Here is a 17,932-nt window from a genome sequence, read left to right on the forward strand (position 1 = left end):
TGGAAAACCTTCCTTACATGTTTCCCTTTTTTCACTCTGTCCTTTCTTTCTTTATATTTTATCCTTTTTGCTGATCAATTAATATTATATTAAATGTATAAAATTAAATGGTGTGACATGATAAAGATTTTCATTGTCAAAATTCACAACTTTGGGTCAGGGATGTAGCTCAGTGGTGCCATGCCTGCCTAGCAAGTGCAAGGTCCTGAGATTGATTCCCAATACAAAAAAATTTCCAGAACTTTATCTCCTAGCTCTGCTGAAGACAACAATACTTTGAAATATATCCCTACCACATCTGACAAAAATTAAGCTAATTAAAATCAATACTGAGTTCCATAATAACTTGATGCCCCAAGGACTGTATCTCACTTTCCATCTTGTGATTTCTCATGAAATGTTGGGGTTCACCAAAGTTCCTTCCTTGATCTCCATCACTTTCTATTTGTCACAGTCTTTTTTGGCTATCAATTATACCTAAAATGCTAAATATTATTTTTGGAATTTTACAATTCCTATGTTTTATCTCCAGCTCTGACCTCTTAGCTCAGTGTCACATTTACCCATCACAGTGTGTACTGAACTGTTTTATATAGGCGTCTTTTAGGCTCCTCAGAACCAGCAAGGGGATTTTAATTTTATATTATATTTTTGCTGGAACAGTTCCTCTGCTAGTATTTTCTGCTTTAGCCAAATATATACCCACTGGCCCTTCCATCTGCACCAGAAACTTAAAGTCTGCCTGGCTTCTCTTATGTCCTTACCAATAATCAATAATCAAGTTTTGCTTGAATCTTTATCGTTTTTGTTACCATTATTATTGGCAAGAATCAGATCCTCCTTGTTTATTGGGCACAAGGAGAAACTCTTCTTTCCACAAGGCATCATCACATTATGCAGACTCTCAGTGCAGTCCGTGTATAACAAGGGTGGGACCTGTTTCCCTCTGGTGTAACCCATGTGAAGTACAAGAGAATTCAAGTGAAAGTGAAATTTTTGGTGTGAACAAAGATCAAATAATATTTGTAGAGCCTTCAACATTTGCCTAACATGTTTTAGAACTAATTTCCTTGTTTATAAAATGGGCTAATGGTTCTACCTCATAAATATATTATAAGATTTCAGAGATGTTGGTAAAGCAAATTTTCTGACATTTCTGAGAAAACAGTAGGGGTTTATACAACAAACTCTTCTGTTTCTCTCTGCCTTGTTCTAATCTGTGTTCTTGATCTGGCTGTATGTATTCATTTTGGGTTTCAGAGCTACATATCTCAGTATTTCCTTTAGAACTGCTCATGGATGCATCAGATACATTATGTTGAAGACTGAACTTCCCATCTTTTTCTAACATTACTCTTGCAAACGTGGCCCTCAACATGTGCTATCTTTTTCAGTGACTACATCACCATCATAGACTAAGCTTACTAACAGAGGTGGCATGGGTGCTTCTCTCCCTACTGCAATAAAACTCCTGCTCTTTGTGTCTACTTACTCTACTTCTAAAATCCACTGAAGCACAGAAATGAGAATAATTTTTCAAAGAACAAATCAAGTAATTCTACCTCCTTTCTTGATTTGTTCAGTATCTGTGGCATAGGCTTCTTAAAGAGAAATAACCTGTTAGCATAGTTTAAATATCATTTATGGCATCTTTTCCTACCATATAATTGTTTCCATTGGGAGCAGAAACACAGCCAGATTAACACTCTTTCAATATATAAATAAAATATGGTTTGAATTTTTATGTCTGGTTATTTTTTTTTAAAGTTTTAAAAATTAATTTTCATTGTTGCATCCTGCACCCCCATTATTGTCTTTTCCCTCTTTTTCCATTTCACTCCAGCTATTAACTTTCACCCTTTCTACCTTCCTTCTTCCTTTTCTTTCCCCATTCCTCCCTCTCCTTTCTGACTCTTTCCCTTTATTTTTCTCCATTCTTATCCTTCTCTCCTTGCATTTTCATTCCTTTCTTTCTTCTGTTGTGAAGATGGATGAGATAATTTTGATATTATAGTATTATTTTGGATTGAAAAATGAATAAAGTGCTATTTGCATCATTATCTTTGGTGTAACTTCACTTTTTTTCTTGAAAATACACCTGCAAAAATTTCTGTATTTTAATTTTCTCAGAAGCCCTGTCAGACTTAACCTTGCTAAATAAAATAAATCTCCTTTGTTCTTCCTCTGTGTTCCTTTTTAAGTAATGACATAATTTTAAAGAATCATGTCACAATTAACTGATATTTGCCTTTTTCTCATTGAAATATTCTTTTTATAGTCCATGATCTCAAAACTGTGTTTAGTAGTTGGCAGAAAGATGTTACACATTTGTAAAACTCTTTTCAAGGACATTTGCTATAATACAGGAAGGAAAAAAGTGAGAGCTTTGTAGTTGAAGGAAGAAAGTTAATACTTTGGCTTCATTCTGATTTATTCTATTTTTAAACATAATTTATTTGGTTAGATGACCAAATTGAAGAAATAATTGAACACACAAAAGCCACCGACAAATGAATGGATGAGTATTTATTGTCTTACCAGAAGAATTTAATCTAAATGAAGAGAAGGAAGACAAACCAGAACCATGAGAGGTTTAATCCATTTTGTCCTTCTGATTATTTTGCATGTTCTGGAGACACAGGAGATCCTTCTATCCTCTCTTAAACTGGAGCACAACAGGCAAATCCTTTCCAATTTCTGTGCCACAATTCCTCATTTGTATAATAAAAATAGAGGAAGTGATATCTCATCAAGCTACCAAGTGGTTATTCCAAAAAGTGTATACAGTTTCCAAAAAGGGGGCATTTGTACTGGTGGAATGGGACCAGAAGATACCTAGAGGGGGAGCCGAGCATCTGATGTCAGAGTCCTAAGCTCCTGCCAGGACTGCCAAGAGCAGGTACAGCTGTCATGGATCAGGCCTCACCCTGCAGAGCCACACCCTGGCCTTGGCCAATCTGCTCACAGGGGCAGGGAGGGCAGGAGCCATGGCTGGGCATAAAAGGCAGGGCAGTGCCAGCTGCTGGTTATACTTGCTTCTGACACTGTCGTGTTCACTAGCAACCCAGAAACAGACACTATGGTGCACCTGACTAATGAGGAGAAGGCTGCCATCACCAGCCTGTGGGAGAAGGTGAACTTGGAAGAACTTGGTGGTGAGGCCCTGGGCAGGTTGGTATCAGGTTATAAGATGCTTTCGGAGGCCAATGGAAGTTGGTTGCTTGGAAATAAAGAGGTTTCCTGGGTTTCTAACGAACATTGACTTTCTCTGTCTTCCCATCTGTTTTCACTCCTCAGGCTGCTGGTGGTCTACCCATGGACCCAGAGGTACTTTGAGCACTTTGGGGACCTCTCCTCTCCTTCTGCTATTATGGGCAACCCTAAGGTGAAGGCTCATGGTGCGAAGGTGCTGGCTTCCTTCAGTGAAGGCCTGAATCACCTGGACAACCTCAAGGGCACCTTTGCTAAGCTGAGTGAGCTGCACTGTGACAAACTGCACGTGGATCCTGAGAACTTCAGGGTGAGTCTGTGGGACTGACCACAATAACAGCTTTCCTCTTTCTTTCTACAGCTAAGTTCTCATCATGAGCCAAGGGCATTAGTGTTAGGGACTAGTTTAAAATGAGAAAGAAGTGTCTGTTAGTATCACTGTGGAGCCCTGAAAAGCACTCAGTAGATTTTCTTCTGTGCTCAGTATTATTCTTTCCTCTCCTTTCCTTCTTGTTTTCCTCTTTTTCTTTTCTGTAATTTCTTCTCATTTTTATTAAACTTTTTATTTTACACTTTTATTTGAAAACAATTTTTGTATTCCTATTTTTGTCTATTGTCTTCTTTCAAATATTTTCTGTAATCTCTCTCTAGACAAAGAGATAAAATGTATTGTGTTTCTTCACACAGGTTTGAACAACTATCATGACAATATATTTTCTGGGCTAAGGCATTAAGGATTCATATTTCTGCCTAAAAATTCTGGCTAATGTAGAAGAATTCTTATCAGTGTTAGCAGTTATCCAGCTATGGTTTTGTTACTAGTTTTTGGTTGTAGGTAAAAGCACAGGTTGAGATGACTTTTGAAGATTCTGTGTTGAACTAGGCATGCTCACATCTCTCATCTCTTCCCCACAGCTCCTGGGTAATGTTATTGTGATCGTGCTGGCCCACCACCACGGTCATGACCTCACCCCTACGGTGCAGGCTGCCTTTCAGAAGGTGGTGGCTGGTGTGGCTCATGCCCTGGGTCACAGGTACCACTGAGCATGTTGTCTTGAAGAAGGTCTCTCTGTTCCCTGAGAACAACTACTAAATAATGAGGAAATTCCGGAGTTCCTTGACCACCTGGCTTCTGCCTAATAAAGAACATTTATTTTCATTGCAATGGTGTAGTTAAATTATTAATTATTAATCTGTTGCTCAAATGATTTGGAATAAATTGCTTCTTTTGGACCTTGGGCTCATTTGATTGGAAACACACACACTTCCTAGGTTAAAATACTAAAATTTTATTTGGCATACTGAACTAAATAGTATTCACCTATCTTGAGAATGTTGGAAATATAGTAAGATAAATATGCCAGGAAAAGTTTCCAGAGCAAAAAGAAGAGAGCATTATGGTAGTTGTTACTGTTTCAAAGTCTATGATTTTGTGAACAAGTCATAGCAAAACATATACAAATACCCTAGAAGCCAAAATTTAGACATTCTTGTACAATATGGATTAAAGAAAAACAAATAATATGTGGTAACTCCTAACCAAATGGTGAACCTTACCTATCAGCAGTGTCAGACCTTAATGTAATGCTATGAAAATATTGTCCACTACTGGTCTACCTTGGCAGTCAGAAGAGCTTTTTGACTCAAAAGCTGAAACATCAAAGAAAAAAATTATAACTTGTTACTTAAAAGTTTATGTCAGCTAAATCTACTCAATTTAGTTTGATCTGAGTATTAGATTGTATATAGGGAAAGTATAAAAGCACAGATAGTCTAATAAATCCAGATGAAACAAGGACTGGATTAGCTGACAGCCAAATATTAAAATAAGATCAAAAGGGCAGTTGTGCAAATATCTGAGAGAAGAGGGTGTAAAAGGAGTCAAACAAGGAGCCTAAAAATAGAGACAAAACAGTCTAGATTCTATAAATTTCCTCCTTCTGGTTTTCTCCTATTAATCATTAGTAGTATTTTTCAAAGATGTGATATTAAGGAAAATAATTTTTCAGTAAACATTACAGATTACCAAATCAATTAGCATTAATGAATACTTATTTAGCCCAAAGTAAAGTGCTAAATGCCCAGAATTTTATAAAGCTTGGTAGCATTTGGATGCTGTTCTTCTCCTGCAGTAGCATTCTCAAGAGAGAGAGAATAATGAAAGATAACACAGCCAGTTTTCAACATGTTAGAAAGTCACAATTTTTGTTTGAAAGTCAAATACAATGTGTGCTTTATATGGACAGGACTCTCACATACGGATAGCCATCAAAATGCATAGAGCATCTAACTACTCACATTAATAAAACTAACCTGACCCAGAGCTGTTTCCAAATTACTCTTGCTATTAAAATGTGTTTTATAAGATTACTGATTTTTCTCTTAGGACTTGTTTCAATTGTTTGATTTGGTTTTCTCTGGGTGATATTAAAAGCCATACATTTACCAAATTCTTATAAATAAATGAGAGGAAGGGCTCCCAGAAACATGTGGGTAACATAATTTTAGAGCTGCACATGACCTCAAATTCCATCAGAGTTTGTCTAGTTGATGGAGCATAGACTAAGAATGCACCAAACTTCTGTCTATTTCAAAGAGAATACCGTTTTAGATCTTGTTACTACTGATGACTGGTTTCCTCAACAGTGAAAAGAAAATACACACATCGTTCGTGAAAATTTATGGGCAAAGAAGGAAGAATGCACTGGAAACTTTAAAATAATAGAAAGTCTTAGCACAGCGACATAGAGTGCTAGAACAGCCAGAATGTGAGATGAGTAAGTCTGGAGAGACTTGAGTTAGGCCTTGCAGGAGGCACAACCATTACAGATTTGAAAAATCAGAATGTAAGAAAGCAGCATGAAAAGGAAGTCTGAATCCTTGGTGAAAAATATGTTCAACAAAGTATAGGTGTTTACGTGCATGTCAGAGCAGGAGTGCTGGATTGTACTCTGATGTAGACAGTAAAAAAGTGAGAGAACAATTTCAGGACATTAGGAGAAACCAAAAAGATATAGGCTAAGAGGGATAGCGAGCCATGCACTCAACATTCCCCCCTGTACTCCTTCTTCACTACTCAGGAACTGCTGACCACTAAAGGCTATTTCAGAGGGGTAGTAATGGCCACATAGTGATCACGAGGAATTAATAAAATTATGGCGGACTCCACGCAAGAAAACCTATGGAATAAATAGAGAAGGAGTACAAAGACGGATAAATTGATAATGACAGAATTTAGCAGGAGTAGTACCAGTCCTGTGGACATAGTTGACACATAGACACCCAGGTCTCTTCCCCTTAGCATGCCTATAAAGTAGTACACAGGTGGTGGAGAGATCAGAGAGCGGAGACAGCGTATACGACAGAGAGTTTCCCTGGAGCATCAGGTAAATATGATGAGAACATAGCAGCCTCAACAGGACTTGGAAGAGCTACCAGTGAAACATGAAAGACCAAATATGATAGCAGAGCTCATTTGATATGGAATAATGGTGGTTTTCTTTTGTTTGATTTTACAGTACTAGGGACCAAACCAAGGAGTCAGGCAAACAGCAAGCACTGTACGGTAATATACATTCCCAGGACTGCTTTCCTGTTTTGACAGGCAACAATAATCTATTTCAGGTCAGAATTACCAAAGGGTGACTTGCTTCTTTAAATAGCAATTCCCATATCCCATGGCTCTCAGACTGGCATGACATGGCAATATTGATCTGGAGTAGGGAATTGTAGAAACATTTTTAGTAGACGTGACGAACATCACAGGCAGCAATGTTAACTGGAGCCAAGCCTAGAAGAAAGGTGCATTGCTATATACATGTGGAATCCATAAGCTATGTGAAAGTCTGACTAAGTTAGATATTTGACAACCACAATATTAAATCAGAGTGGAAAATTATTAAAGATAGGAAGTCTATAAACAAAGCTACAAGGTACACTAAAAAGAAAGAAACAAATACACCATTAATCATTCTAAAAATGTGAGTGATTCAGCTGATGGATCGGTCATCCAGTGTTCTTTTTATTTCCATTGTTGTGGATTCCAAGAACAAACCACATATGAGAAAACAGAAGCATTGCTGTTGTCATACTCACGGAGATCTGGAACTCTCTGGGGCAGGTTCTCTCCTGTGTTACTGGGCCCTCCAGAACTTCCCAAGGTCTCACCTGTCTACTTGAACTTCAGATTTTTGGGTTAGCTTTTTATATTTTTGGGATTCCATAGAATTATAGATCAGTATAACTAAAGGAAGCAAAAGAGACATCAACAGAAAGGCCTTCAGAAACCAGAGTAATCTGAGGGAAAATAAGATTGACAGAAAGACAGGGACTGGTAAGATTTTACCCAAAGTGCCCTCAAATGTAGAATGACTACTTTTTTGCTAAAGAAAATGGCAGAACTGATGGCAGAGTCCTCTGGCTTGATAGGAACTTAGTATGCTATTTCCTCAGACTGTTTTCTCTTTCCTTTATTTTCCTTGTATCAAATCACCAGGGAAAAGGATGCAATTGCAAATCATAAATCTTTAGAAGTTCTTTTCTCCTTTTTTATACTTCCTCATTCCTCTTTCCACATACCCCATATATGTCTTTTTCTCGAATTATAATCAGTCCATATTCTAAAGATGTCAAAAATTTTTGTGCATTATGAAAGTAACTTGATGATTTTTCTTTTAAAAATATATATATTTATTGGTACATTTTAGGTTTAAAATACATTTACATTTATCATTGGGTGTTTATACCAGAAAATGATGTATCTTAGTTTTTAGTTTTTCTTCCATTACCTGTGCACCCTTCACCCTATCCACCCTTCCCTATTTACACAGAGTCTGATTCCATTTTTTTCTCATAATTTTTCCTTTCCCTTCTTCCCTTTCCCCTTTCCCTTCCAACATCCCCAAACCCTTGTACCTTTTCTTATTTCAAATTATCAATTATTAATTTATTCATTTTCATCCTTATTTACACTTTCAACTTCTCATACCAGAGAAACTATTTGGTATTTACACGTGTGTGTCCTATTTATTTCACTTAAGAGTATGGCCTCAATATGCAACCATTTAGCTATAAATGTCTCTAGTTTCTCATTCTTTCTGGCTGAGTAGTACTCCATTTTTTTTTAAAAAAACCCACATATTCTTTATCCAGTTTCCAGTTGATGGGCACATGGGTTGTTTCCAAGCTTTAGCTATTATAAACTGTGCCACTATAAACATGGGTGCACATATATTGCTGTGGTATGATTCTTTTAATTCTTTGGGGAAGATTCCCAGTAGGGGAATAGCTACGTCAAATGGTACCTGTAGTCCTAGTTCTCTGAGGTATCTCCATACTGATTTCCACAGTGGTTGCACCAGTCTACACTCCCAACAACAATGGAGAAGGGTTCCTTTCTCTCCACACCCTCACCAGCATTTGTTATTGATTGATTTCTTGATAGCAGTCATTCTTTCTGGGGTGAGGTGGAATCTCAGTGTTGTTTTCATCTGCATCTCTTGAATGACCAGTGATGTTGAACATTTTTTCATATATTTATTTGCTGTTTTTAATTCTTTGTCTGAGCAATGTCTGTTCATTTCACATGCCCATTTTTGAATTGGGTCTTTGAATTTGGGGGATCTGATTTTTTTCATTTCTTTATATATTCGAGATTGTAGCCCTTTGTCTGAGTTACAGCTGCTAAATATGTCTCTCCACATTGTAGGTTGTCTCTTAGCTCTGTTGGTAGTTTCTCTTGCAGTGCAGAAGCTTTTTAATATGATGAGCTCCCAGTTGTTGATTCTTTGTGCTAGCTCCTGTGCCACTGAAGACTTGTTCATAAAGTCTTTTCCTAGGCCAATGTCATTGAGAGTTCTACCTAACTTATCTTCCAGCAAGTTTAGTGTTTCTGACTTAATATTTAGATCTTTAACCCAGTTCGATCTTAGTTTAGTGCACAGTGGTAGGTATGGGTCTAGTTTTAATCTCTGACAGGTTGAAATCCAGTTTTTCCAACACCATTTATTAAATAGGCTATCTTTCATCCAATGAGGGTGGTTGACTCCTTTGTCAAAGATGAGGTGACTGAGTATGTCTAGAGTTGTTTCTGCATCTTCTAATCTATTCCACTGATCCTTGGGTCTGTTTCTTTGCCAGTACCATGCTGTTTTTATCATAGTAGCTTTGTAGTATAGTTTCAAGTTGGGGATTGTGATGTCCCCAGGCATGTCTCTGTTGCCTAGAATTGCTTTTGCTATTCTAGGTTTCTTCTGTTCCTAAATGAATTTTTGGATTGTTTTCTCTAGTTCTGTGAAGTATATTGTTGGAATTTCAATCGGCATTGCATTGAATCTATACAGTAGTTTTGGAAGTATGGACATTTTCACTATGTTGCTTCTTCCTACCCAGGAACAAGGGAAGTCTTTCCATTTTCTTATACCCTCTTTGATCTCCTTTTTCAGAGAGCTGTAGTTTTCAGTGTAGAGGTCTTTTGCTTCCTTCTTTAGATTGATTCCTAGGTATTTCATTTTTTTAGATGCTATTGTAAAAGGAATTATTTCCTGAATTTCTCTCTGAATGGGTCTGCTATTTGCGTATAAGAAGGCTATTGTTTTTGAGTGTTGACCTTGTATCCAGCTACTCTACTGAATCTGTCAATTAGGTCTAGAAGACTTTTGACTGAGTTTTTTGGGTCTTCTGTGTAAAGTATCATATCGTCAGCAAATAATGACAGTTTCACTTCTTCCTTTCCTGTCTTTATTCCTTTTAGTTCTTTCTCTTTTCTAATTGCTATGGCTAATGTTTCCAGAACAATATTGAAAAGGAGTGGCGATATTGGGCATCCTTGTCTTGTTCCTGATTTTAGCATGGAAGTTTTCAGTTTTTAACCATTTAGTATGATGTTGGCTGTTGGTTTTTCATAGATAGCCTTAATCAGGTTGAGATAAAGATCTCCTAGTCCAATTTTCTGTAGTGTTCTTATCATGAATGAGTGTTGGATTTTGTCACATGCTTTTTCTGCATCTATTGAGATGATCATATGGTTTTTGTCCTTGACTCTGTTAATAGCAGTGAAGCCATCAGGACCTGGGGTTTTCTTTGTTGGTATGTTTTTTATTACATTTTCAATTTCACTCATTGTTATTGGGGTGTTTAGAATTTCTATATCTTCTTCATTTAATTTTTGCAATTTGTATGTATCTAGGAATCTGTTACTTTCTTCCATGTTTTCCATTTTATTGGAGTACAGGTTCTCAAAGTAGGTATTGATTCTCTGGATTTCTCTTGGATTTGTTGTGGCTTCACCTTTTTCATTCTTAATTGCATGGATTTGAGTCTTTTCTTTTCCTTTTTTTCATAAGGTTGGCTAAAGGTTTATCAATTTTATTTATTCTTTCACAAAACCAACTCTTTGCTTCATTGATTTTTTGTATTGTTCTCTTATCTCCATTGCACTGATTTCTGCTTGGGTCTGTATAATTTCCTTTCTTGTACAAGCTTTGGGTTTGTTATGCTCTTCTTTTTCTAGGAGCTTGAGGCTCTGCATTAAGTTATTGAACTGAGTTCTCTCTGTTGTCCTAATATGAGCATTCACTGCTATGAATTCCCTGCATAGAATTGCTTTCATTGTGTCCCACAGATTCCTGTATGTTGTACTGGCATTATCATTTACTTGTAGCAACTGTCTAATTTCTTCTTTAATTTCCTCTGTCACCCATTGGTTGTTCAGGAGGGTGTTGTTCAATTTCCATGTGTTTGTGGGCATTTTGCGGTTTCTTATGTTATTGATCTCCAGTTGTATTGCACTATGGTCTGATAATATACAGGGGTAACTTCTATTCTTTTACATTTACTTAGATATGCCCTATGAGCTAGCGTGTGATCCATTTTGGAGAATGGCCCATGTGCAGCTGAAAAGAATGTGTATTCTGATTTTGTGGGATGGAACACTCTGTAAACACCTATTAAGTCCATTTCTTCAATAGCTCCCTCTAATTCTAGAATTTCGTTGTTAATTTTTTTTCTAGTTGATCTGTCTGTTTGTGATAGAGGGGTGTTGAGGTCCCCCAGTACAATTGTATTAGTGCTTATTTGGTTTTTCATGTCCATTAATATTTGTTTTGTATAGTGGGGGGCATTCATATTTGGCACATATATATTTATGATTGTCATCTCTTCCTCCTGGAATGTTCCCTTCACAAGGACATAGTGACCATCTTTGTCTCTCTTAATTAGTTTTGGTTTGAAATCTACTTTTTCTGCAAATAAGATTGCTACCCCTGCTTTTTTCTAGGTTCCTGTGGTATGGAGAACTGTTTTCCATCCTTCTACTTTCAGTTTATGAGTTTCCTTTTGAGTGAAGTGTGTTTCTTGTATATAGCATATTGATGGGTTTTGATTCTTAATCCATTCTGCCAGTCTATTTCTTTTGATTGGTGAATTGAGGCCATTAATATTGATAGTTATAATCGACAGATATTGACTCATCCTTGTCATGGTATTTTACTCTTGTTGGCTCTTTTATTTCTTATTTTCCCCCCTTTCACTTTAATGTCTTACCTTGCATGGTGCCTTCTCTCTGCTGGGCCTCATGGAGTTGTGACCTTCATTGTCTTTTTCTAGGATATTACTTAAAATTGTTTGGAGCACCGTTTTGGTGTTCACAAAATTTCTCAGGCGTTCTTTGTCATGGAAGTATCTAATTTCCCCATCAATTTTGAAAGATAATTTTGCTGGATACAACAGTCTAGGTTGGAAGTTATTTTCTTTTAGGGCTTGAAATACTTCACTCCAGGCTCTCTTTGACTTGAGGGTTTGTGTTGAGAAATCTGGTGTGATTCTGATGGGCTTTCCTTTGTAGGTGATTTGTTTCTTTTCTCTAACTGCCTGTAGAATTTTGTTCTTCTGTTGGGTTTCTGGGATCTTGACTTTTATATTTCTAGGTGTAGATTTTTTTTGGTCATGGCTGGTTGGAGTTCTATATGCCTCACTTGTCTGTATGTCCAATTCTCTACCTCTGTCTGGGATGTTTTCTACTATTACTTCTGTGAACACTTTTTTATGGATGGGTGGTAGAGAAAAGGCCTGAGAAGGTGTAGGAGGGGTTGAGTCCCTATGTGGAGTGAGCTATATGTCAGGGAGAAGAGATATTATTTGGTTATCGGGTATGACATGGCATCCCGATATAGCAGCCAGTCATCCCTCAGTGTAGCACCTTTTTCTATGTATTTGGCCTTTTCCTGAGGGGTTTAGCTAGGTTTTAGAGGTGGAATGGTTAGCATTTGGTTTTGACTTTGGTGAGTAAGGTTTTGTGCCATGTTGCAGGTGGATTGTTCAGCCCTGTTGTTTCCCTGAGCTATGGGAGGAAGATTGATGTCCCTTACAGTGAATGACCCCCACTTGTGTTCGAAGGGTGGCCGCTTGGAGAAGGGCATGTATCAGACGGCCATTGATGATAGGGGTTCCCTTTGTGGTCATAAAGCCTCTTTCTCTCCATGTGGAATTATGAGAGTGTAGGATGTGGTATACATATTTGGAATCAGTATAAATGTTGCCTCGCCTATTGTGGGCTAAGGTAAGAGCTCGGGTGAGAGCAATTAATTCTGCTTGTTAGGAGGTAGTATTGTGTGGGAGTGTATTAGCCTCAATTGTCTGTGTAAAAGAAACTATGGCATAACCTGCCCCCTTCTGGCCAGGCACATGGGTGGGAACCAAGCTGCCGTCAATAAACCATGTGAATTCTGGATCTGAGATGGCCTCTGAGGAGACATTGGGAAGGGAGGGAAGTAGGTTTTCGATTATTTCTGTGAGTGGGAGTGTCTGAACAGCCTCAGGGTGCAGAGTGGCTGGGTTAAGAGAGGGGCAGGACTGAAGAGAGAAGGATGGGTTTGCTATGAAAGTAGCATGGAAGAGTAGTAGCCAAGAGGGGTACAGATATGAGAAGCTATAGTGAGTGAATCCTGTAAGCGATGGGGTGTCTTTACTGTTGTTGGTTGACCAAAAGTTAGTTTAGAGCTCTCTTGGGCTAGGAGAGAGGCGGCTGCCAGGGCTCATAAACATGTGGGCCAGCCCCAGACAGTGTGATGGAGTTGTTTAGATAGGTAAGCAACTGGGACGAAATATGACCCAATGTTTTGTCCCAGGACCCCCAGTGCCAATCCTGCTTGTTCAGTGACATAGAGTGAATGGATTTTGGAGATCTGGAAGAGTTAATGCTGGGGCAGAGAGGATAGCAGTTTGAAGTTTGAGAAATGGTCCCTTGATGGATATGCCATCTGTAGGTTCATTTGGGTCTCCCTTGGAAGCCTCATACAGAGGTTTAGCAAGTAGACTGAAATTGGCTATCCATAAGCAAAGAAAGCCCACGAGCCCCAGGAAAGACAGGATCTTGGCTTTGGAGGAAGGGACCAGAAGATCTCAAATAAGCTGTTTATGGTCTAAGGTGATCTCTTGTTGTTGATATGACATCTTAACCCCGAGATATTGTACTGTGGGTTGGGAGAGTTGGGCCTTGTCCCTCAAGGCCTGGTACCCTTTTTTACACAAGAAGTTGAGCAGTGAGGCCATGTGTTGTTGGGAGAGTTTAAGAGTGGAACTGCACAAGAGCAAATCATCTACATATTGAAGTAGCTTAGAGGGAGACAGGCTTAATTTTAAGAGGTCACCAGCCAAGGCCTGTCCAAAGAGGTGTGGACTATCCCAAAAGCCCTGTGGAAGAACTGTCCAAGTAAGTTGTTGACAGTGTCCCATGTCAGGGTCAGTCCATGTAAATGCAAAGATGTCTTGTGAGTTGGGGTGTAAGGGGATGGTGAAAAAGGCACCTTTGAGGTCTAGAACAGTGAAATGGCATGAGGAGATGTAGGACAGCAGAGTGTAGGGGTTGGGAACAACAGGGTGCATAGGAAGTACGGCAGAATTGATGACCCTCAGGTCCTGTACCAATTGGTAGGAGCCATTTGTTTTTAGGACTGGAAGGATAAGAGCGTTGTAGAGGGAGTGAGCTGGTCTGAGAAGTCCCTTATTGATTAGGCTGGTGATTATAGACTTTAGTACTTGTAGGTGTCTTAAGGCTATAGGGTATTGTGGGACATTTGGGAATTGAATGACATCCTTGAGAGAGATCTGAATGGGAGGATGATGTTTAACAACAGAAGGGGTGGAGGTGTCCCAGACTGAGGTGGTCAATATAAGGCACCTTGGAAAAAGGTGAGGTTGGGTTGGGGATTGAGTCAGTCAGGGGGGCAGCTAGGAGCAGCAGGATGCCGGTAGGGTCTGAATTGGTTGGATAGAGAATGAGTAAGGCCCTGAATTTAGTTAGAATGTCTCTTCCTAGAGGGGATAGGACAGCTAGGAATATCCAAGAAGCTATGTGAAAATGTACTCCCTAACAGGGAACATGCTAGGGGTGGGGTGATTAGTGGGTTTGAAGGTATCGCCTGCACCCCCATGATGGTTACTGTGGAAGGACGAGTGGGGTCTGAGTAGTGTGGTAAGGCTGATTATGTAGCCCCTGTGTCAAGCAAGAATGAGATAGGCTTACCTGAGATGCTGACAGTTACCCTGGGCTTGTTGGAAGTGATGGCCGTGGGGGCTGCAGACTACCCTGGGCACTGTCAGTCCTCCATCGCCAGGCCAATGAGCTCTGACAGAGAAAAAATATGGAACGCTTCACGAATTTGCATGGCATCCTTGAGCAGGGGCCGTGCTAATCTTCTCTGTATCCTTCCAATTTTAGTATATGTGCTGCCGAAGCAAGCACTGGAACACCTTCCTTACATGTTTCCCTTTTTTCACTCTGTCCTTTCTTTCTTTACATTTTATCCTTTTTGCTGATCAATTAATATTATATTAAATGTATAAAATTAAATGGTGTGACATGATAAAGATTTTCATTGTCAAAATTCACAACTTTGGGTCAGGGATGTAGCTCAGTGGTGCCATGCCTGCCTAGCAAGTGCAAGGTCCTGAGATCGATTCCCAATACAAAAAAATTTCCAGAACTTTATCTCCTAGCTCTGCTGAAGGCAACAATACTTTGAAATATATCCCTACCACATCTGACAAAAATTAAGCTAATTAAAATCAATACTGAGTTCCATAATAACTTGATGCCCCAAGGACTGTATCTCACTTTCCATCTTGTGATTTCTCATGAAATGTTGGGGTTCACCAAAGTTCCTTCCTTGATCTCCATCACTTTCTATTTGTCACAGTCTTTTTTGGCTATCAATTATACCTAAAATGCTAAATATTATTTTTGGAATTTTACAATTCCTATGTTTTATCTCCAGCTCTGACCTCTTAGCTCAGTGTCACATTTACCCATCACAGTGTGTACTGAACTGTTTTATATAGGCGTCTTTTAGGCTCCTCAGAACCAGCAAGGGATTTTAATTTTATATTATATTTTTGCTGGAACAGTTCCTCATATAGTATTTTCTGCTTTAGCCAAATATATACCCACTGGCCCTTCCATCTGCACCAGAAACTTAAAGTCTGCCTGGCTTCTCTTATGTCCTTACCAATAATCAATAATCAAGTTTTGCTTGAATCTTCTATCTTTTTTGTTACCATTATTATTGGCAAGAATCAGGTCCTCCTTGTTTATTGGGCACAAGGAGAAACTCTTCTTTCCATAAGGCATCATCACATTATGCAGACTCTCAGTGCAGTCTGTGTATAACAAGGGTGGGACCTGTTTCCCTCTGGTGTAACCCATGTGAAGTACAAGAGAATTCAAGTGAAAGTGAAATTTTTGGTGTGAACAAAGATCAAATAATATTTGTAGAGCCTTCAACATTTGCCTAACATGTTTTAGAACTAATTTCCTTGTTTATAAAATGGGCTAATGGTTCTACCTCATAAATATATTATAAGATTTCAGAGATGTTGGTAAAGCAAATTTTCTGACATTTCTGAGAAAACAGTAGGGGTTTATACAACAAACTCTTCTGTTTCTCTGTGCCTTGTTCTAGTCTGTGTTCTTGATCTGGCTGTACATATTCATTTTGGGTTTCACAGCTACATATCTCAGTATTTCCTTTAGAACTGCTCATGGATGCATCAGATACATCATGTTGAAGACTGAACTTCTCATCTTTTTCATTACTCTTGCAAACGTGGCCCGCAGATGTGCTTTCTTTTTCAGTGACTACATCACCATCATAGACTAAGCTTACTAACAGAGGTGGCATGGGTGCTTCTCTCCCTACTGCAATAAAACTCCTGCTCTTTGTGTCTACTTACTCTACTTCTAAAATCCACCGAAGCACAGAAATGAGAATAACTTTTTCAAAGAACAAATCAAGTAATTCTACCTCCTTTCTTGATTTGTTCAGTATCTGTGGCATAGGCTTCTTAAAGAGAAATAACCTGTTAGCATAGTTTAAATATCATTTATGGCATCTTTTCCTACCATATAATTGTTTCCATTGGGAGCAGAAACACAGCCAGATTAACACTCTTTCAATATATAAATAAAATATGGTTTGAATTTTTATGTCTGGTTATTTTTTTTAAAGTTTTAAAAATTAATTTTCATTGCTGCATCCTGCACCCCCATTATTGTCTTTTCCCTCTTTTTCCATTTCACTCCAGCTATTAACTTTCACCCTTTCTACCTTCCTTCTTCCTTTTCTTTCCCCATTCCTCCCTCTCCTTTCTGACTCTTTCCCTTTATTTTTCTCCATTCTTATCCTTCACTCCTTGCATTTTTATTCCTTTCTTTCTTCTGTTGTGAAGATGGATGAGATAATTTTGATATTATAGTATTATTTTGGATTGAAAAATGAATAAAGTGCTATTTGCATCATTATCTTTGGTGTAACTTTACTTTTTTTCTTGAAAACACACCTGCAAAAATTTCTGTATTTTAATTTTCTCAGAAGCCCTGTCAGACTTAACCTTGCTAAATAAAATAAATCTGCCTTGTTCTTCCTCTGTGTTCCTTTTTAAGTAATGACATAATTTTAAACAATGATGTTACAATTAACTGATATTTGCGTTTATCTCATTAAAATACTCTTACTATAATCCATGATCTCAAAACTGCTCTTAGTAGCTGGCAGAAAGATGTTACACATTTGTAAAACTCTTTTCAAGGACATTTGCTATAATACAGGAAGGGAAAGAGTGAGAGCTTTGTAGTTGAAGGAAGAAAGTTAATACTACGGCTTCATTCTGATTTATTCTATTTTTAAACAATTTATTTGGTTAGATGACCAAATTAAAGAAATAATTGAACACACAAAAGCCGCTGACAAATGAATGGATGAATATTTATTGTCTTACCAGAAGAATTTAATCCAAAGGAAGAGAAGGAAGACAAACCAGAACCATGAGAGGTTTAATCCATTTTGTCCTTCTGATTATTTTGCATGTTCTGGAGACACAGGAGATCCTTCTATCCTCTCTTAAACTGGAGCACAACAGGCAAATCCTTTCCAATTTCTGTGCCACAATTCCTCATTTGTATAATAAAAATAGAGGAAGTGATATCTCATCAAACTACCAAGTGGTTATTCCAAAAAGTGTATAAAGTTTCCAAAAAGGGGGCATTTGTACTGGTGGAATGGGACCAGAAGATACCTAGAGGGGGAGCCGAGCATCTGATGTCAGAGTCCTAAGCTCCTGCCAGGACTGCCAAGAGCAGGTACAGCTGTCATGGATCAGGCCTCACCCTGCAGAGCCACACCCTGGCCTTGGCCAATCTGTTCACAGGGACAGGGAAGGCAGGAGCCAT

General features: G+C 38.4%; 1 protein-coding gene and 1 non-coding gene across 2 annotated transcripts; one reads left to right on the forward strand and one right to left on the reverse strand.

The window, feature by feature from the left end:
- The first annotated feature begins 3,004 nt into the window (after positions 1 to 3,004).
- Positions 3,005 to 4,375, forward strand: LOC110343833 (hemoglobin subunit beta). Its single transcript, XM_021252618.2, has 3 exons — positions 3,005 to 3,171; positions 3,298 to 3,520; positions 4,126 to 4,375. The coding sequence occupies exons 1-3, from the start codon at positions 3,080 to 3,082 to the stop codon at positions 4,252 to 4,254; spliced, it is 444 nt and encodes a 147-aa protein (XP_021108277.2). The 5' UTR covers positions 3,005 to 3,079; the 3' UTR covers positions 4,255 to 4,375.
- A 10,468-nt stretch (positions 4,376 to 14,843) lies between these two features.
- On the reverse strand, positions 14,844 to 14,950 carry LOC147828025 (U6 spliceosomal RNA). The gene has a single exon (XR_015451530.1). It is a non-coding gene; the product is annotated as a U6 spliceosomal RNA (small nuclear RNA).
- Positions 14,951 to 17,932: the final 2,982 nt, after the last annotated feature.

Source organism: Heterocephalus glaber, unplaced genomic scaffold (assembly GCF_053883595.1).
Source record: "Heterocephalus glaber isolate CG9 unplaced genomic scaffold, H.glaber_assembly_v1.0 deba00001428, whole genome shotgun sequence".
Lineage (NCBI taxonomy): Eukaryota > Metazoa > Chordata > Mammalia > Rodentia > Bathyergidae > Heterocephalus > Heterocephalus glaber.